Source organism: Maylandia zebra, linkage group LG13 (genome assembly GCF_041146795.1).
Source record: "Maylandia zebra isolate NMK-2024a linkage group LG13, Mzebra_GT3a, whole genome shotgun sequence".
Classification (NCBI taxonomy): Eukaryota; Metazoa; Chordata; class Actinopteri; order Cichliformes; family Cichlidae; genus Maylandia; species Maylandia zebra.
This window is the reverse complement of record NC_135179.1, coordinates 1791049-1812205: the sequence shown is the minus strand read 5'-3', so window position 1 is coordinate 1812205 and position 21157 is coordinate 1791049. Positions and strand designations below refer to the sequence as shown.

The 21157-nt window shown below is 45.8% G+C and overlaps 1 protein-coding gene across 2 annotated transcripts; it reads left to right on the top strand.

Annotated features, from left to right (window-relative positions):
• The first annotated feature begins 39 nt into the window (after positions 1–39).
• On the top strand, positions 40–19599 carry acss1 (acyl-CoA synthetase short chain family member 1). Of its 2 annotated transcripts, none has more exons than XM_004575298.3 (14): positions 40–811; positions 5542–5638; positions 7555–7754; positions 11726–11901; positions 11978–12130; positions 13270–13417; positions 14469–14606; positions 14762–14854; positions 16008–16120; positions 17811–17937; positions 18016–18143; positions 18385–18448; positions 18732–18853; positions 19137–19599. In XM_004575298.3, the coding sequence occupies exons 1-14, from the start codon at positions 508–510 to the stop codon at positions 19320–19322; spliced, it is 2049 nt and encodes a 682-aa protein (XP_004575355.2). In that variant the 5' UTR covers positions 40–507; the 3' UTR covers positions 19323–19599. The 2 variants fall into 2 exon arrangements, with proteins under 2 accessions (XP_004575355.2, XP_076747484.1); XM_076891369.1 differs by lacking the exon at positions 40–811 and adding an exon at positions 4870–5025.
• Positions 19600–21157: the final 1558 nt, after the last annotated feature.

Below are 21157 nucleotides of genomic sequence, written 5' to 3'. Positions count from 1 at the left end.
CCTCTGAAGAAGCTTCTCGGATGAGAGGTGAAACGTCTTCAAGTAACTTAAAGAAGTCCAGACGCTTTTCTTTGCAAGCTCCTTTGACTACGATGACCTGGATGACTGAGAACCTTCACAGAAAGATTAAAGTTGACGTTCTGACTTTAATTTAAATGTAATATAAAAAACATCATTACGGGATTAAAAATGCAAACATATTTTTATTACATGTTTCTGAATAAATATGAGACAAACTCTCTAAAATAATAAGTAATAATGAGTGAATTCATTTTTTATTTAATTTTTTTTACAAAAATAAGTTCAGAATTTCATTTTAACTCTTCAATCCAAAACTCAGACTTCAGGTATAATTATGTTCATAACGGATGCTGGAGCACCGAAACTCGGCACTACTGTTCCTCCATACCTGCTGCACCTGGACACACCTGAGGGGTGGGAGGGCCGAGGGGCCGGCTCTGAGGAGCGGAGGTGTTCCGGTCTCACAGCTGACCGCTCAGGATCGCCATGGCCGCGCGCAGCAGGGGGTCCGGGCTCTTCTGGGCCGCGCTGAGCCGCCGCAGGGCTCCGGGACCCAGCAGGTGTCTGTCCTACCAGCCTCACGCTCCTGCCCCCGGGACCTGGAGCACCGAGCTGTCCCGGCTCTCCCACGGGGACCTGTACCGCCTCTCCGTCACGGACCCGGATCGGTTCTGGGGGGCCGCCGCCGCCGACAGGCTCCGCTGGGTGGAACCGTTCCACCGGGTCCGGGATTGCGACCTGAGCAGCGGGAGGATCGGCTGGTTCCTGGGAGGAAAGCTCAACGTGTCCGGTGAGTTTCCCGTCGATCAATAACCTGATCGATCCCGATATTTAATCCGAGTTCCTCCGTCGTGCTCAGTCAAACTTCCCGCTGTCGGAGAGTCGGTCACGTTTCCTGCGCGTGCCAGTCAATAACACGCTGATAACTGTTATTAATCAGTGATCGATACTGAGCGCAGGAGCCCTGAACTCCTCTGTGCGGGGAGCCAGTGTCTGCACCAGACTTCATTCAAAATGTGCCTGATTTTGCTCGCCTGTGTGTGCGGCTGTTTGTGCGCTTCAGTCAAAGTTTGTAATGAAGAAAAAGCCGAACGGAGCCAAACTTCAGTCAGATTTTCACCTTTTTTAACTTCCGCTGTTTCCACACTAATCTCCCATCAATCAGTAACAACGGTGCTGCTGCAGCTAGCAGCCCTTCTGTTTTTACTCCTTGGCTTATGACACAGTCTGACCCTGATTTTATTGTTTTAAATGTAATGCTCATCGTCATTTTCTATGCTATTTTATTATTGTTTTTGCTATTTGTGCTAATTTTATTATTTTAAATGACATTTTAATAATCATTTTATTTTCCATTTTAATACATATATTAATATTATTATTATTTTTTTTTCTTATTCTTTAACATGTTCAATGTATCACTTTTGGCATGTCAAGTGTTCAGCACTTTGTGTTCAGCTGGGGGCTGATCTGAAAGTGCTATATAAATAAATTGCTTGCTTGCTTTAAGTACATTTACTGATGTGTTTAAATGTTTTATCTGATTAAGTATAAGTCAGTAGTTTTGTACCTTGATTTTCTCTGGACTGTGTTTGATGCTTTAGTGAAAAAATAAAGCCTGCAGGAAATGTAAAGGACTCTGTGGGTCTGCAGCTCTGATGAAGAGGCTAAATGAAGGTTTTGTTGTCACGCAGTTTGATCATTGAGGCCTGAGCTCAGTTTGAAACCTCACAGTCTCACAGTCGGAGCTGCTGGTGTAATGATGGTGGGGGTGTGATGGGGGTGTTCTTTTGTTGCTGATCAGTCACAGTTTAAAGCTCTGGCCCGTCTGAGTGTTTGTACGGCGGCTCCTAATGAGGCCAGAAAAAACTCACCAGACGTCATTCAGAAATGTGTCCGTTTGTTCTGTGGCTCGGACCGAAACACATTTAAAGGTTAATAATGGCTCTGCTTTCAGACCAAGCTTTATTCATGCAGACAGTCATGTGTTTTTGCACATGAATGAATCCTTTTAAACAAACGCATGTTAGGGATCATGTGGGCGTGTCTGTTTCTGTGTTAATGCATGTGAGTACATATAATGATCATAAAATGAAGGCAAAGTTCAGTCCTGTGCCGCAGGCTTCTCATCATGTATTCACCTTTTTATGAATACGCACATCTCCTCATGTGGTCGTTTGTTTCCGTTTTTTTACCACACCCATTACTTCCATGTCGCTGGGCGGAGCCACTGCTGCTGACTGAGCTGATAATGAGCTGTTGGCACAAGGAGGAGGCGTGGTCTGGAGGAATGTGCATGGCTGATAACACAGCGAGAGCTCTCAGTTCGGCCTCTGATTCTGCACACACTCACCTGGACTTCATCCAAACCGGATCATACCCTCAAGTGGTGCCGTTTTATATTCAACAGGTCAAAGGTCACCTTTACTGTCACCTGATTATGTTTCAGACCATAACTGCAGAAACTGGTGACCCCTGAAGCTCAGCTCAAGCCCACATGTCAGTAATACACCTGTCAATAAGACACCTGATGAATGCTGTTCATAGACTTCAGCACAATCATTCCTCAGCACCTGATTGTTAAACTGAGCCTGCTGGGCCTGAACACCTCTCTCTGCACCTGGATCCTGACGCAGAGGCCTCAGACAATCTGGATCAACAGCATCTCCAACACCACCACACTGAGCGACTGTGGTGGATCTCATCAGCAAGAACGAGTCAGCATACAGAGAGGAGGCGCAACAGCTGACAGACTGGTGTCGAGTCAACAACCTGTCTCTGAATGTGGACAAAACAAAAGAGATGATTGTTGACTTCAGGAAAGCACGGAGAGATCACTGTCCACTGAACATCGATGGATCCTCTGCGGAGGTCGTCAAGAGCACCAGATTCCTTGGTGTCCACCTGGTAGAGAACCTCTCCTGGTCCCTCAACACCAGCTCCATAACTAAGAAGCCCCAGCAGCGTCTCTACTTCCTGAGGAAGCTGAGGGAAGCCCATCTCCCTCCTGCCATTCTCACCACCTTCTGCAGAGCGACTATCGAGAGCGTCCTGAGCAGCTGCATCACTGTCTGAATGGTAACTGCACCGTATCGGATCACAATGCTCTACAACGGATAGTGAGCGCAGCTGAGAAGATCATTGGAGCCTCTCTTCCCTCCATCACAGACACCTATCACACCTGCTCCATCTGCAAAGCCACCAGCATCATGGAGGACGCCACACACCCCTCACCGAGGAACAGCTTCTTCCCCCAAATCGTCAGACTCCTGAACACTCCGTGACTGGACTGACACAGTTACATTCTGCTCAGTCTTTTGCACATTTCTATTGCACGCTTGTGTCTAATGTTGCACTGTTGTTGTGTTTTTGCACATTTGCACTTCATGCAGTCCCGTGCTGATTGTCTGCACCAGGGTGTTGGAGGAACTCTGTCTCAGTTCACTGTGTACTGAACCACTGCACACGGTCAAAATTACAATAAAGCCACTTCACCTGATCAGTAACACACCTGCAGGGGCAGGGGGAGGAGCTGGCTGTTTCTGATGTTCAGATGTTTCTGCTTCAGTGTTTGCAGCAGAGGTTATTGTTGCTGTCACTGCTGTGCTTGTTGATCTTTATTGATACGATTTGATAGAAATCAAGATTTAGTCAGTGGACTGTTTGTTTATTGGGTTAAATAAGAGTCAGCGATCAGACTGGAAGTTTCATATGTTATCTTACTGTGTGCATGTTAGTGTGTAAACACATGACAGTAAGTAACTGAGACAGTGCTGTGAGTAATTACAATACTAATGGTTTACTGAGTATCTTCCTCTCTGCAGGGTGTGACCTGACTGCGTTTCTCTCTTTATCCTCCTCTGTTGTTTTTCTCTCTCTCATGATAATCCAATAATAATCCAATAATAATCCAATAATATTCCAATAATGCCGGCTGGAGGATTTCTCTCCAATCTGATTGGATGCTTTTCTTTTCTGTTCCTGCTCTTTGTTACATAAATGACTTTGTAAAGCTGCTGCGTGACAGGATCTGCAGGTTTAAGCCCATTTTCAGATTAATGTTCAATCAGAACATAAATGAAGACGCTCTGCATCACACGATGTGTTTGCAGCACTTTGCATCAGATACAGAATTAGTCATTAGAGGATCTGAGAGATGCTGACGCCACAAAACACGAGGGATAGAGGACACAGGTGCAGCTGCAGGATTTGAAGGTTTCACGATAAACTGAAACCTGATGAGATAAAACGAGTAAATATAGGAGTGTGATGATGTTTGGCACACTGGCTTGAATCCTGTCTTCTTAAAGATTATTAAACAATGAAGAGAAACATTTGTTTCCTCAGCTTCAAACGTTTGCTTAGTAGAATTAATCGTATTTTATTCAGTCAGTTTCTGTATGAAATCCACCTCCGTGGCTTAAAATCCAGAAGCAAAGTGAGCAAAGTGAAATATTGGCGGTGTGATTTTCACCACAAACACCATCTCTGAGACTCTGGGAGCACTCAGAGTCAGACCGGTCTGTAAATCTATCAGTGCGTAACCTTCAGACCTCCATCAGACGTTCCTGTAGCTGCTGACGGGACTAAGCAGCCGTGAGGAGGAATTCTGGATTCTGAATTCTGGAGCTGCATTGAGCCATCCAGGGCTGAAAAAGAAAGCCTTAAACCTGCAGTTTTTCTAGTGTCCAGCAGAGGCAGCGGTGAGTCAACATATTCACAGCCTGATACACAAACATTTCTGGTTTCTGTAGATAATTTACCCCCATAACACCTCTACAGGTGTAGCATGTAGGACTGACTATTAGGGGTGTGGCCTCTTTGACTAACAGGTGCCTCAGGTCGTAGAGCGTTAGAGAGTTCTGAGGTTGTGAACTTGCGTTCTGCTCTGGTTTTAGTTGAGTTTGATTTCCACATTCGTCACTGCTCTTTAGCTCCGCGTATTTCCAGGGTTTATTCCCTGTAGTTCGCAGCCTTCCCTTGTGGGGGTTTTGGGTCTCTGTGGTCAGTGCCGTCCTGTTTTGTGTTGGTTCTGGGTTTTCTTTGGGTCTCTTGTATAAATAGGCTCAGTCTCCCCGTGCCGTTGTCTCTGTTTGCCGTCCTCATTTGTGTCCAGCCTCGAGTTTTTGCAGCTGCCTTGTCTGTGACACGTTTGTATTTTTGGCTTTAAAAGGTTCACTTTGTGCTGTTTCTGCTCACGTTTGGAGTCACCAGTCTGCTAAATGATAACAAGGGACCTGGAAATGATCGGAGATACTGGGACAGTGCATGAAATGTTTAAAGCTTATTCTCCTGGTGCTGAACAAAAACTCAACACTTTTATTTTTGCTCCCATTTATCATGAGCTGAACTCAAAGATCTGAAACATTTTCTACAAAAACAAAGACCCATGACTCTCAGATGTTGTTCACAGATCTGTGTAAATCTGTGTGAGCACTGTGTGATCTGAATCTGATTTTTATGTTTGATAAAAAGTTTAGTTTGTTGAAGCTTCAGTTTGAGTCGCTGTCTGTCTGTCAGTGAACTGCCTGGATGTCCACGTGGAAAAACATCCGGACCGAGTGGCTCTGATCTGGGAACAAGATGAACCCGGCACTGAGGTGAAGGTCACCTACAGGTAAGAACACCTGTTATCATTTAATCAGCTGTACTGATAGAAATCAAGCCATGACCTCCCTCTATGCAGATGACACCGCTCTTTATCTTATCAGCACGCAGCAAAGCCACAGAGGTGTTGGAGCAACGTAAAGGTGGAGCAGGTGTTTCTGCTGTGCATCTTCACCTGGCTCCAGAAACCTCAGCTGTCAGCAGCTTCACTTTGCAGGGTTTCAGTTACAGCTGTGATGGTCTGATTGATATATTCAGCTTAGAGTCTCTCCGCCAACAGCATGGGAGCTAACCAAAGGAGATAACCAAATCCAAACACAGCAAAGTCCAACTGGAATAACATCATCTCGAAGTGAACAAAGATTACACAGCAAGAAACACCAGGCAGGATGTAAAACTAGAAGGATGCACAACAGAAGATTAACCTTCAAAGTAAAACAGGAAGTAACCACAATGACTCTAGAGCTGTGTCCCAAAACGTCCTGCGACTAGTGATGTGTTGGTCGCGAACGAAACGGCTCTGAGAGCCGACTCGTTCACTCTTTGAAGTGAATGATGCGAGCAGTGGGGGTTTTTTTTCTCTCACCCTCTCTCTCGCACTTTCTTTCCCGCCTCACTCCGGACGCAGGAGGTGGCTGGGGAAAGGGAGGTCTGGGCTTCTCTGCTTGGGCTGCTGCCCCCGCGACCCGGCCCCGGAGAAGCAGAAGAAAATGGATCGATGGATGGATAGAAGTTAGCAGGACGTTAGCTCGCTAGTTTCCACCTAAACATGATATAGCATGTTCTTTATGAAAAGTTAAAACGTACAGCTCTGCTGTCACTTTCAACATAAAGGAAGACAGAAAACTAAACAGCAGTGACGTCTGTAGGGTTACTGAAGTTGGGCTAGCTGGTATATAATGATGTGCTACGTGACCGCTAGCGACACAGCTATGTTAGCATAAACACAGTGAAGCTGGAGGATGAACGCTAACAATTTTCCACTTGATAAAAGTTACTGTGAGTGTTCTCGGTGGTCAGGAACAAATGTAATCACATGGCAGGATGCTGTAAACGGACCAAACTTCAGTCAGGAGAACAACTGAGATAATCCATCCACAATACGAGGTTAGTCATTCATATACTGCTGCATGGGCTGGGCTGTAGTTACATCATAAGGGTTTAAAACTGAGCTTTAAAATGAACAGTGGTGATAAAAACAGAGGCCGACAGTGATCACTGACTGTTTTTAGTGGCTTGTTCAGATTAAACAGAACAAGATACAAAACATGAAAACATGTTAAAAACACAACAGCCTTAATAAACAGAGCAGTTTGGACCCAGGGTTCATACGTCATCACTTAAAGACCGGATATTTTTAGGGTGCTGCACTCGAATTTACAGGTTCAGCTTTCAGAACGGTCACGGTGGGAGTCATACTCCTTCGTTATGTCGTAGCCACACCTGAACCTGCACCACCCTAACCTACACCTGTCTGCAAATGTAATAGCCTGTTGTGAGTGATTGGCCTTTGGTTAGGTGCCTCCAAGTTAGTTATCTCCCGTTTCCAGCCTCTCCTTCTGATATCCTTTCTGAAGACAGGAACTCCACTGCCAACTAGTGTTTTGGAGGTGACATTGACACAGCCACACCAAGCACAGGTATGCACGGAGTGGCGCCATTGAACATGACACAGGTTCAGCTCTCATCAGGTGATGGTTCTCACCAGCTGTTAATTGTTTCCTCCCATGTCCTGCTGTCTGATTAGTCCTGTTTCATGTAAGGGGAGGAGCTAAAGCAGCTGGTTTTAGACGGATGATGAACTCAGGCAAAGAAGGATTATTTCAAACTACGAGTCATGCAAAGCCACTCTTCCCTTTGAGAATAAATACACAAAGCTGGAAATAATCAGCCACCTTCATCATCCTCACTCTGTCTGACCTGCAGGGAGCTGCTGGAGACAACTTGCCGCCTTGCCAACGCCCTGAAGAGTCACGGGATCAACAAAGGTGACCGAGTGGCCATTTATATGCCCGTGTCTCCGCTGGCGGTGGCAGCCATGTTGGCGTGTGCCCGTATCGGTGCGGTGCACACCGTGGTGTTTGCCGGATTCAGCTCTGATGCTCTAGCAGGAAGGATCCAAGATGGTGAGTACACCTCTTTCATCATCATCATCAGCCCTCTGATGTCAGCCCCTCAGAAAATTCATTCCTGCCAAAGAGACGAAACACACAGAAGTCATTGTTGTTATTGATATTTTCATTATGATGAATTCTTTGGGTCTCTAAGGAAAGATGAGCTTTGAGGAGGTGAGGTGAAAATGGATGTTAAAGTTGTTTCAGCAGGTGCAGATCACCAACAAACAGACATGTAAAGGTGCTTCATTCATTCATGTTAGGAACGCTGACACACTGAGGGAGTAATGATTTGATCCACAACATGAACCAAGAACGCACTGCACGATTCCTCTGAGCAAACTTACAGATTCAGCAGTCCTTACCTGTTCCACAGACCAGAGGAAACCTGATAGATGTCACCAAGGCTGGACTGGGACAAAAAATCGGCCCGGGCATTTTGACTAGAGACCGGCCCACCAGGATAAAGATTGAAAATGTGACGTCATTCAGGGGTAAAACCGCAAAGGATTCTGGGAACTTGTGGCAAGAGGTACTAGCGCACGCAGGCTTTCAATTGAACTCAGTTACACAGCGATAAAAAGAAACAAAAAATGGCAAGAAGCTGTTGTATTATTAACTGCAACAGCCGGTCGCATGACAGCCACGGGAAGCCGATCGTTTTTTTTTTAATCGGATTACGTCGTTGAAGAGAAATGTTTTAAGCCATGTTTCCGAAGTAAGAGCCGACGGATGGTCTGGATATACCAAATATAACGTCTCAGAACACTCCAGCTCACAGGTTAGTCTGCTCCAAGCATTTCCACAAAGGTCAGTCTGCTGTTGTAGTTAATGCGTCATTTTTCTTAACATAATTGGTGATATAGGTTACAAGCAAGTCTGGCGCTGAACAGAAATTGTCGCGCTATGCTCCTTTATTTATTGTGCATAAATAGTGAATTGTCCTGACACAATATTGTGTTTCGCTTCTGTTATTATGGTACATTGACAAAAACATATACTTTTATTCACAGGATAAAACAGTTGTTTTGTATCACTAATTGTCCAGTACGATTACAGCATACAGTATTATTGTCACTGCTACATTTCTGTGATGCTACCAGAAATTATTTCCACTGCTAATTAATTACCGTTGAGCTCAAAGGTCCTATTAATAAACGGTTAAGGAATGTGTATTTATGACGACGATTTGTGAGACCGGTAAACTTACCTTTGTTCGTACGATGGTCTTTCGTTCTACACGGTGCATTTCAAGGTCCTGCACCCATCCGTCGGTAAACTGTACCTGGGCTTGTTGCAGTGACCTGAAGTTACTAAACTTCATGAGTGTATGCACTCACTCCAAGAACCGTATGATTATAAATCTGAGCGTGGTGAAAGTTGGGCAGCACGCTAACGTCTTTTGTCCCTCTGTGTGCTCGTAAGGGTCTGACCCTTTCAAACCTTTGATTTTTTCCTCCTATCTTTTCTTTGTCTTTTCGTCGAGTCTGTCTTTGTACGGACCGGCATTGTTCTCCTTTTGTTTTGTACATTCCTTTTTTGTGCGGCAAAGAAAAAACAAGAAGGTATTGGAACCGGAGAATGAACGTTTTGCGGTGCTGCAAATGCTTGCATTTGATGCGGTACTTGGATTGTTTTGCCACGAGTTCCTGGCATGCAATGCGCGAAAATCACGTGATTGCTAAACAAGGGGGCGGGTGCATCCGGCCTCCTCGGCTGTAATTGGTCCAGCCCAGAGTCGCTCATGACCAATTGGCCAATCCAACACCTTTCATTATATATACCCTTCATAAAAAATAAAAAATAAAAAAAAATCCATCGGCCCATAAAAACAAAAAATCGCCAGCAGCCCACCAGGCAAATGCCCGGTGGGCTGCTGGCCAGTCCAGCTATGGATGTCACTAACCTGCACGCATGTGGAGCACAGCTTGAAAGGCCGGATCGCGACCTTTCCTCAGCCACTCGAGGAAAATCTCAAACACCTCATTATTAGAAACGTCGGTGTAAGCACGCCTGCAGTGCATGAAGTCATCATGTGACCTCTGCTGTGGGCAGAGGTCATCATCTTCATCACCACAGAGATGGTTCCTGATGATGCGTCGTTTGCTCCACATTCAGTCACTGAACAAAGAAGAAACCAGAGAAGAAGTTCGCAGCAGGAACGTGGAACGCACCTGAAACAAAGCAGGTGATGAGTCGCGTCGGGCTGTGTGTGAGACCAACAGAGCTTCATGAACTAGAACATGTTCCCGTTCAGATCGCGTCTCTTCAGCCTCACGGTTCCTTTGTGGTCACATATTTGTCGATGATGCCAAATAGGTAAAAGTTCCCTGTCAGGAGGCGGGGTATGGCTAGGGTTAGAGACTGAACCCTGAGCTTCCCTCGATCCTTCCATCAGAGCGGGCGGTACGAGTGTCGGTCTCCTAACGTCTATATTGTTGTCGACTCCTGCACCGCTCACCGGTGACCATGGGATGATCACGGGTAATAAACCGTATGAGACCCTAATTCAAAGCTCCCGAGGGCATCCTAGATCCGCTGCTGTATTTCACACATGGAGTCATGTTAAACCTTTACCCTGTGGGCTGCTGCTGAACCTCACCTGGCTGAACAGGTGACCTGTATGCTGCCAGACCATTTCCTGCATGTCAGTCCCCCACGCTCTCTGTGCGATCTAATCTCTCACAAAGACTGAACATTTAAAGCTCTGACTGTTCGATTCCCGCAGAATCACACAGAGTCATTTTTAGCTTGTGGTGCGTCTGGTCTGACAGCAGGCGGAGGGTTCAGGGACGTGGAGGTCAGCCTCACCGTCCAGGGATGTGTTTTGGAAACAAATCAGTGAAGCGTGGCGTTTCAGGAGTAGCAATAAAACCCAACGGTCGTTTGAACCGACAGCAGCAGGAAATGAGGAAACCAGCGATTCTTCTGTCCTCTGAATCTTTTTAGGGTTTCTCTGAGTTTCTGCAGTTATTTCTCAGTTTTTTTCTTGGTGCAGATTTAAGAAGCAAATCCTCGTCAGACTCATGCTGCTGGTAAATTTACCAAAACATATTTTTTCAGCCAATCCCTGCCTCCTTCCAGCGTCCTCTGTGGCTGATGGCTGAATAAGCGCAAACAGGGCAGTGCAACTTTCTGTTATTGCATATTTGATGCTCCTTTGCATTAAATCTGGGATTATCTGCAGATTGTGAGCTGAGAGCGGAAGTTTGTCTGGACTTCAACAGTTTCTTCACATGAACCAAAACCAGCAGCAGAACACACTCGCTTTAGTCAGAGCCAACCTGCCCTCCGACCTCTGGCACAGACGCAGCAACGTTTTATCACCAGACTCTTATATTTTTATGCAGTTCAAAGGTTGACTCTGGATCGTTTTCAGCCACAGTTTGACTTCCTGTTGACAGATTTTCACTGTCGGACACAAAAACACATTTAAATGTAAACATTCAGAGAATTATGATATTAGTAATCGTGACAATAATGAACATTTTAAAGCTGACAGGATCAAACTTTCTCTACAACCAACATCTGTGAAGCAGCTCAGGGCTCGGATTCAACTGTAAAACTTTCAAATGAGATGAAATTCCACAAAAACAAAATGAGGCAGCTCACAACGTCAGACACACAAACAGTGTCTGTGACACACACACTCACAGTCCATTCATAAAGCAGATTAACTGTAATACCCCTCAGAGGAACGTCTGTTAATGAATAACAACATTTGACGAGTGAAAAGTGAGTTTCTAAAGTCATACAAGAGAAGAAGAAGTGCTCAGTGTGTGCTCCTCAGGTAACAGATCAGGTGACGTCACATGTCAAACACCTGGGAGTGATCTCTGACTTTACTGATTCTCCTGAGTGTGACCGCGGGGAAACTTTTAAAAGAAGCAATAAAGTGAAATGAAAGAGGACCTGGGGTTGAGCCCTGAGGAACTCCACTTCATCATTAAATCATGACAAACTGTCCCTCTGCTGCTCTCCAGCTGGCTGTAAAGCTGTGATCACCTTTAATGAAGGTGTGAGAGGAGGCCGGGTCATCCAGCTCAAAGCCACCGTGGACGCCGCGGTAAAGACCTGTCCCTCCGTCCAGCACGTCTTCGTCTGTCAGAGGACTGAGACGCCGGTGGTGATGGGAGAGAGGGACGTCCAGCTGGAGGAGGTGAGATCGATACTTTATCGATACAATCTGAATATTGAATTGTTGATCAGCGTTTGAGCTCCGTGTCGTGTTGCAGGCGATGTCCTCTCAGCCGGCCGTCTGTGCCCCCGAGGCTCTCGACAGCGAGGACCTCCTCTTCCTGCTCTACACGTCGGGCAGCACGGGCAAACCGAAGGGCGTCGTCCACACACAGGCGGGATACCTGCTGTACGCATCCCTGACACTCCAGGTACTCGTCCTCTTCCTAAAATGTTCTGTATGGAGGTTCTGAGGAACGTCAGCAGGAGAACGATATTTCATATTTCCAGGGCAAAAATCTTTAGGGCAGAGTTCAGGTGCAGAGGTCAGTGCAGGTTCTCCTCTCTGGCGTCAGGTGCCAACTTTTGATTGGCTGCAGGCATGATTTCTATGTCAGCGATTTGAAACCTGTTCTAACGATGTTTGCAGAGTTGAGAATAACTGAGATGTTGTTCTCAGTGGGGGGGGGGGGGCAGGGGGGGTTCTCCTCCCTCCCTCACCCTCCTCTGGCAGGACGTTTGATAAAGTTTCGTGTTTTTGAATGGGCTGTTTGTGTCCTTGAAGACAAAGCAGAGCAATTACATAACAGGCCTCACCGGCGAGGAGGAAGAAGAGGGTGATGATGAAGAGCGAGCCTGCCTCTGAAAAGCTTTAAATTAGCCTTTATTGAGACATCCGCTTCCTCTGCATGTGTCACATGATGACCTGATGTTGTTGTTCATGATTGAATATAAACATAACACCCCCCCCCCCCACACACACACACACACACACACACACAGACACACACACACACACACACACAGACACAGACACAGACACACACACACACACACACACAGACACAGACACACACACACACACACACACACACAGACACACACACACACACACACACACACACACCTCCATGTCTGCCAAATATTTATCAGTGCTAATTTCTAAAGCTGCTTAGCGGCTCAGAGTTTTTGGCTCGCTGGTTGTTTGGATGTGAAACAGAGCAAAAGCTGATTTATGTGAAAAAGGAGCGACGAGCACTAATGTGTGTGTGTATCGGGGAGGGGGGGGGTGTTTGTGGTTGAAACGCTTCAGATCAGCTGCTTCAGCCGCTCAGCTACAAACACTTTTCATTTAATGTGTCACACTCAGTTTATATGTGGAGCACCAAAAGTGCCAAATTTACTCATAAATGACAGAACAAATGTGTCTATTATCCTTTATTCTTTATTCTCCAAAAGTTGATTCTGTTCATCTGGACGTAGCGTTTTGTGGGAGAAACGTTTCGTCACTCATCCAGGTGACTTCTTCAGTCTCAGCTGACTGCAGGTTTCCCCGACCTTATTGTTACAGCACGTGTTTGATTACCGGGACGGCGACGTGTTCGGCTGCGTGGCAGACGTCGGCTGGATTACGGGACACAGCTACGTGGTGTATGGCCCGCTGTGCAACGGCGCCACCACCGTCCTGTTTGAGAGCACACCTGTTTATCCAAATCCAGGTAAGAGTAACACGTGAAGCTCATGAAGCTCCGCCCTCTCCTCACAGGTGACCTCAAGGAAGTACAACCAGGTGTTCTAGGCTTTAGTGACTCATTAAAGGTGTTTTATTACCTGCACAGGCAGCTTATCGCACCTCCATTGTTTTATTACCGTACTTCCTCTGTTTTCTCAAACATCTGTGACCTCAAAGAGGCGCCACAAGGTGAATGTGATTTTATAGTCATGTTGTGGTCTTGTTTGATAGGTGCAGAAGTAAGTGTAAGTGTTAGTAAGTACTCCAGACATTTAATCCCCAGCTGTGGTTTATATTCCTCTTAATTATTTTAAATACATTTTATTTAATTTATATAGCATAAAATCACAATACTCACCTGAAGGGTGTTGTAAGGTAAAGACCCTGAGGTGCTCCAGTATCCAGGTGCGATACATAATCTTTCAGGGTATTTCTGCAGTTTTAATTCCTGTTGGGGATGCCCATTGGAAATCAGCGAGGAGGCGTCCTGGTCAGATGATGAACGGGGAGAGCCTTGGAGTAGAACAACGGCTCCTCTGTACTGGTCTCTTTGGTTGTCGGCTGCGGTGGTTCACACATCAGGGGTTCAGGCATCTCATCTGGCCTGGGAACACATCAGGATCTCTGAGGAGGAGCTTCTGGGGAGAAGGACATTTGGAATATGGATGGATGGATGGATGGCGTGCAGATGGATGATGGGCGGATGGATGGATGGATGATGGGTGGATGGGTGGATGGTTGGATGGATGGATGGATGATGGGTGGATGGATGGATGGCGGGCAGATGGATGGATGGATGGATGGATGGATGTTAATGGAGTGATGAATGTTAGACTACTGTGGATTTTTTACCCCTGGGTTTTGACTGCAGGTGTTTGGTGTCTCTGTTTCAAACAAAGTTTTAATACTCGGCATGTTTTCAGCTCAGTCATGTGACTGAAACGTCTTGTGACTGAAACGTCATGTGACTGAGCTGAAAGCATGTCGTGTATTCTGTATTTCATATTTCCACATGTTCGTTTCTGTGGTTCCTTCAGGCAGGTACTGGGAAACCGTCGAGCGTCTGAGGATCAGCCAGTTTTACGGCGCTCCGACAGCTTTGCGACTGCTTCTGAAGTACGGCGAGAGCTGGGTGAAGAAGTACGACCGCTCGTCTCTGAGGACGCTCGGATCAGGTTGGACGGTTTTATCAGATTTCAGCCAAAATATCAGATCTGAGTGTTCTGGGGAGAAATATCTACGCACTACATGTCAACAAAGTTAGTTTTATAACCTGAGTTTCATTATTAAACTTAGAAGTACTAACGTGTGTGTGTGTGTGCGTTTACAGTGGGAGAGCCCATTAACCACGAGGCCTGGCACTGGTTTCACAGTGTTGTGGGAGAGGGGCGGTGCCCTTTAGTGGACACCTGGTGGCAGACAGGTGAGACTCAGCCACACACTGTTATCAGCGAGTGCTCACCTGACTTTTGCATGATTTCTAATCGTCGATGAACGATAGCGCCAGGGTTTCCAGGCCTTTGGTTGGTTCATAAAAATGATCAGTAGCAAAAATAAAGCCTTCAGTCTTACCTAAGCTCAGCTGTGAGAAGCAGCAGAACGATGGGGCTCAGGTGTGTCTCTGCTGCTCGACGGCCCAGAGGCAGGACTGGTCTGGCCAGGTCGCACACACAGGTGTGCCGAGTGGGCGTTCCCTGTCACAGCCGAGGCGTTCGCTGCACAAGGGTTTAGAGGGAAACGGCACGTTGTTTATTTACAGTTTGAATCGACGATTTGAAGGTGTGAGCAGCGTCTGCGGGTCCTGAAATTATGACAACAAACACTGGAAATATTCTTGATCGCATCGTTGCTCACACATTTAGAAAACATGCGCTAGCTTTATTATTAAGTTTCATTTCCAAGAACTCAGAAAGTCATTCGTAGAGCGTCTGAACTGATTCCTTCAGCCTTTACAAGGACGAAATTCGCTGACTGTTTCACTGACGGCTCCACAACCGTTGATTTCACGGAAACGTTACCAAATTCAATTAAAAACAGCGTGCCTGGGTGTTTGCTGTGGAGTCGGCGGTCGGGTTTAATTCCTGGAAGTTTTCTGGTCTCTTTGTTTGTGGCGCTGATCCGACTCTAAGTCCGTCTGATTCTCTCTTTAGTGAAGCCTTTACCCTAATTTGAACGATTAGCAGCGGAACATCTGCAGCTCTGCAGAAAATGAATTAAGATCAAATCCTGCACACTTTATGCCCCGACCCCCCCTGCAGCCTCACAGAAACCCCCCCCGGGATGAGACGGTGCAGGATCACCGACAGCAGGGCGCGTGTGACCTAATTCCTCGACAATCACGACACCGAGTGTCCGAGAGTGTGTTTTTAAATCGGACTTTAAACTCTCTGCCAGCTGCTTCTGACTCTTAAAAGGAGGAAAATCCCAATAAATTAAGAAATTAAAGGAAATTAAAGCTGCAGTCAGAGGCGACCTCTGAGGCCATCTGGTGGTGGCGGGGGGTAGAAAGCATGGAACGCATCAGCAGTGTCCTCTGTGATAACCTCACAGCGGCGTGATGTTTCTGTCCCCCCCAGAGACCGGCGGAGTCTGCATCGCCCCACGCCCGGCTGACGAAGGAGCGCCCATCGTTCCAGCGATGGCCATGAGGCCGTTTTTTGGTATCCAGCCCGTCCTGATGGGAGAGAAGGTGAGCTGCTGTCTCTGCTCTTTATATTGTACCTGTGTTGACTTAACACTGCCATGCATCCGGCAGGCAAAGAGGCCACGCCCCCAGTCATGCTAACGTTCAGCCTAATACAATTCAAACAGGCGATTATCATGAAACTCTCACTTATAATGAAACGATCAGACGAGCACGCGTGACGAGCTGAAGGGTCACGCGGCAGATAAATAAAACACAGACTTCAGTGTTCCAGCCTGGGAGGAGCTGTTAGGGTCGTATGGGTCCAGGTGTGAGTCGGGGCTCAGTCACCTGGGAGGGGGTCTCGGGACCACCTCTGAGGTGACAACACTACAGGTTGCATACCTGGAGGTATCTGGCATGAGAGGGGAAGCGTCTTTAAGAACCCAAACAAAGAGGTTAAGGTGGGCTCATCGTGAGCCCCATGAACCTGTGACCTGTGACCCCGGTTGACCTTCAGAACTCGAAGCATCATACAAAGAACAGAATCGATTCAGATGAAGCGTGACGATAAAACTGTTTGCAATGAGCAGCAGGGGGCAGCTCCGCAGGTCTGATCATCTGTGAGCATCCTGTGAGTGACCTCTGACCTCAGCGAACGTTTTAATGATGAAACAGGAAGTCCATGTTGGAGCCAATGGTCCCGTCAGAGTCAGAGAGGAGCAGGAAGCATCATTACGTACTGAATGAAGCAGCTGTTCAGAGACGGACCTGCTGATGAAGCTGTTTGCAGCCTCACATCAATCCTGCGTCTCATTAACCGCGCTCAGACCTTCAGATGGACGAGCCTTCCAGTGACACCCTCTCTTTAATCTCTCCATTAAGACGGCGCCGCAGCATCTGTTTGCTTTGATTAACAGACTTTCGGACTCCGATCGCCACGTCTCCAAATTAATTATCCACTCGTTAAAGAGGCGTAATCTGCGGATGTTGAGGGTTTTTCATCAGAGAGGACTCAATTAGATTAGACCTCCTTCAGCTCCTCATCCTCGAGGTCACTTTCACTCCAATCCTCTCAGAGTTTAGCCGCTGGTTGTCCGGGATTTAACCGGACCACTTACAGTGGCGTCGCTGTCAGGGTGGAGACGTGAGACGTTAGAGAGCAGAATGAACTGGAGGGGACCCGTTCCCTATTTTCTGAGTGTCTGAGTTGTTTACTGGAAATTGTTCAATAACATTAAAAAGTCTCCAGCAGCACAGACACGCTCCACGGGTCCAGTTCAGGGTGGAGCTAGCATCCACCTGTTAGTCAGAGAGGCCACGCCCCTAATAATGCAAACTTTAGTCCTTCATACAGTAAAAAAACAGGTTCCTGTATCAGGCTGTAACCATGGGAGTCTGTGGGGATCACTCCTGCCTCTGCTGGAGGTTAGAGAAACTGCAGGTTTACGAGGTTGAGAAATGGAAATAATTCAAATAAAAATAACTTGAGTGGTCTTCGGTCTGTTAACCTTCTTTGAACGATGTCAAGAGCTTGTAGACTGACCAAACTGCTTGTTGTGATGTTTGTTGTTTTTAGTTTTTTTAAAGTGTGGCTCTTTTCAGTTTTGAGGGTGAGCCGAGATTTGACTTCCTTCTTCTTTGGCTGTGAGAAATAAAACTGCATAGACTGCAAAGAAGCACATGTTATCAGCTGCTTTTAAACTGGCCTCTGTCATCAGTTTGTGTGTCCTGCTGTTGTGTTGTTGTTGACCAGGGCGAGCAGCTGTCAGGTAACGACATCACCGGAGCGCTGTGCATCAGTCAGCCATGGCCGGGGATTGCTCGGAGCATCTACGGCGACCACCAGAGATTCGTCGACACGTATTTCAAACCGTATCCTGGTCAGTGCTACAGCGTAAACCCTGGCCGTCTGTAGTTTTGTAGAGTCACCGTCTGAGAGCCGCGTTTTTTTATTTCAGGGTTTTACTTCAGCGGCGATGGAGCCTACCGCTCAGAGGACGGTTTCTACCAGATAACGGGCCGCATGGATGATGTCATCAATGTGAGCGGTCACCGCCTCGGCACGGCTGAGATCGAGGACGCTCTGGTGAGACGCACACAGGCCTCAGAAACGTGCCGAGTATTACTCTCTTTAAACCTTTGAGCACATTTGAAGGATTTTGAAGGATCTGACCCCGAGGTCAAGGTCACAGGTCAAGTTTTCTGAAAATCACGTGGAAGCCATCAGTCGAGAACGAGGCGACGTAGGAGATTGATATGGATACCACAGGTGCATCTTCAATATTTGTGATTTCGAGCAGCTGACACGCATGTGCTCTTCCCTGCAGGACGAACATCCAGCTGTTCCAGAAACAGCTGTCATAGGAATCCCACATGACATCAAGGGAGAAGGTAAGGACACGAGGAAGGAGGGAAGGAAGGGGAGAGATGAAAAAGCCTGATTGGTTTTATTAATGATGATGACATCGAGCGCATGAGACTCTGCTGCCCCCTGCTGGGCCGTCACTGAGTCTGCAGGCAGAGTCAGAAACGTAGAGAAACAAGTCAGAGTGCTGAGGGGCAGTGCAACTGTCCAGTCAGAAGATTTAGGTCTGATTCCAGATGTTTGTCGAAGTTTACACTGAGTGTGTGTGTGTGTGTGTGTGTGTGTGTGTGTGTGTGTGTGTGCCCTCAGTGCCTTTTGCCTTCGTGGTTTTAAAGGAGGACCTCAGTGATGACGCTCCCGCCGTGCTGCAGCAGCTCAGAGACCTCGTCGCCACCAAGATCGCCAAATACGCCGTCCCCGAGCACTTCCTGGTCAGTGTGTGTCTGAACTCGCCTCCACACCCCTCAGCAGGAAACAGGAAGTACCAGAAACAACAACAAACAGGAAGATTTACATAAATATTTAGCTGTGATCTGGAATATTTACATTCATATATTCTGATTGTTTCCTGCTTCGGTCCGTTTTACAAAACCAAAACGTTTTTCGTCTTCTTCATTTGTAATTTGTTGGTTGATTATATTATTGATCACATTATTTGCTGGCGTTCAGCTATGTCGTCCAATCAGAGCTCAGTTTGCCACTCTTGTCTGTCAGGTGGTGACGCGGCTGCCGAAGACCCGCTCAGGTAAGATCATGAGGCGGATCCTGAGGAAGGTTGCCATGGAAACAACTGAGGATCTCGGCGACGTGTCGACTTTGGACGACCCGTCCGTTGTCAAGGAGATCATAGAGGCCCACGAAGCGTACAGAAAGCAGAGACAGGAGGAGAAGAAGAAGTAGAAGAATTAGGAGGGAGGTGGGCGGGGTGTCACGTACAGGTGAAGGCTCTGCTCCAATCAGGAGCAGTGCGGCAGTCAGTGCCGCTGCTGATTGGAGGAAGAAAGACGCCGAGACACTGAGGGCGGTTTTCTCTCGTTACCAATGGATCCAACTTTTAAATGATTTTATTTTATTTCTTCATGTCATCTTAAATTCAGCATATTTATAGTCTGAAATCTCAAACTGTGCAGTTAAGCAATGATGATGTAAATACACAGAAATAAACAGTAAACGTTCACATCGGTCTGTGTGCTTTTATTTATTTAAGGTTGGAACAACATCAAATTAGTTTTAACCATAAAACAGTAAAGATCTTAAATCTGTTTTAGATTCTGTAAATTTGACTTTGTAAATAAAAAATATCTATACAGACAAAACATATGATCAAAAATAAGAATTCTCAGCTTTCTGGGTGTAAGGGGAAGACTTTTCTTGTTTTATTATTATTAGTTACAAGATTTTAGATATATATCTTTGCATTTCAAAATGAAATATAATGCAACAAGATTGTAACAGCAGTAGGAAAGAGCAGTAACAAGAGTAGGACAGCTAAGCTAATTATGGCTAAACATTTGGAATTTAATGAAAGCAAAAATGGACCTTGCAAAGATGGATAGGTTTATTTAGAAAGTCAGCTATTTACATTTAGTGTTCGTCCCAAGTAGGAGATTTTGAATTGAGTCTAAATTGACCGCAAATTTACTTAACTTGTTAAAATCAACCAGGCTGTTACTGAAGCAGTCGAGGAATTACCTTTGAGGTCTCAGTCATAGGTAGTAATGCAAAATCTAACATTACACTAACCTTATATTTTTGTAAAAGGCAAAATGGACTTTTTTCCAGGGTGGGGGAGTGTTTCATGTCTAAGTTAAAATTGTTATTTTTGTTGTTTCCTGATTTCTAAGAATTGGGAGAACAATTACATGCTAACAAAATGATGCATTTTGGTTGCCCATGTTTGGTGTTGCTTTGGGCTTAGGGTAATCACTGACGATGACTTACACCTAAAAGAGCTCAAAATCAGAAAACGTTGCTCTAAAACATGTTGACATGGTAAATGAAAATGAACAATAATCCAAATTGATCATGCAAACTGAAAGACTACTTACTATGTTTCTCTTGTTACTTCATTAGCCTCAGTGTTCTCAGATCATTCTTAACATAAAAGCACCCAGTTGTCTTGCAAAGAATGTGTAGGATTAGTGAAATCACACACATTCGAAGATACTGGTAGTTATTGTTTCAAATGCCTATTTCATGACAACCAGGCTAAATTCATCTAAGGGAGTATGAAAGAGATTATCTGGATGCTGAAATGATTGTTAAAATACATTAGGCCAATAATAGTAGACCTGTGCTACATTTGTCCAGCTAGGCAACACATATTTCTGCATAAGAGATACATGAGACACCCTTTAAATAAGCAAATTTCATGTTTAAAACATGGAAATGCAGCCAAAATGGACCATACAATGGCCTCAGTGAACACATCAGCACATAAGTAGAGATGAGGAAACTCAATCACATTAGACATTAATATGACTATGAGTAAATTATATATATTATATATTCTGTTACATGGTTTAAAGAATACAATGTGATAATCACACATGAGAACGCTGTTTCCAGTTATACAAATTTATTTTATTTCACTATTAAAGAAACCAATTATGTGAATAAAAGCTCACCACAAGAACATCTCCCAACCCAGTCTTACAAAGTTGCAGTTACAATAAAAACTGTTGGTGAGCTAAAAAACAATCCTGGTGCTGATGCTTGTCACTGAACGTTTTGGA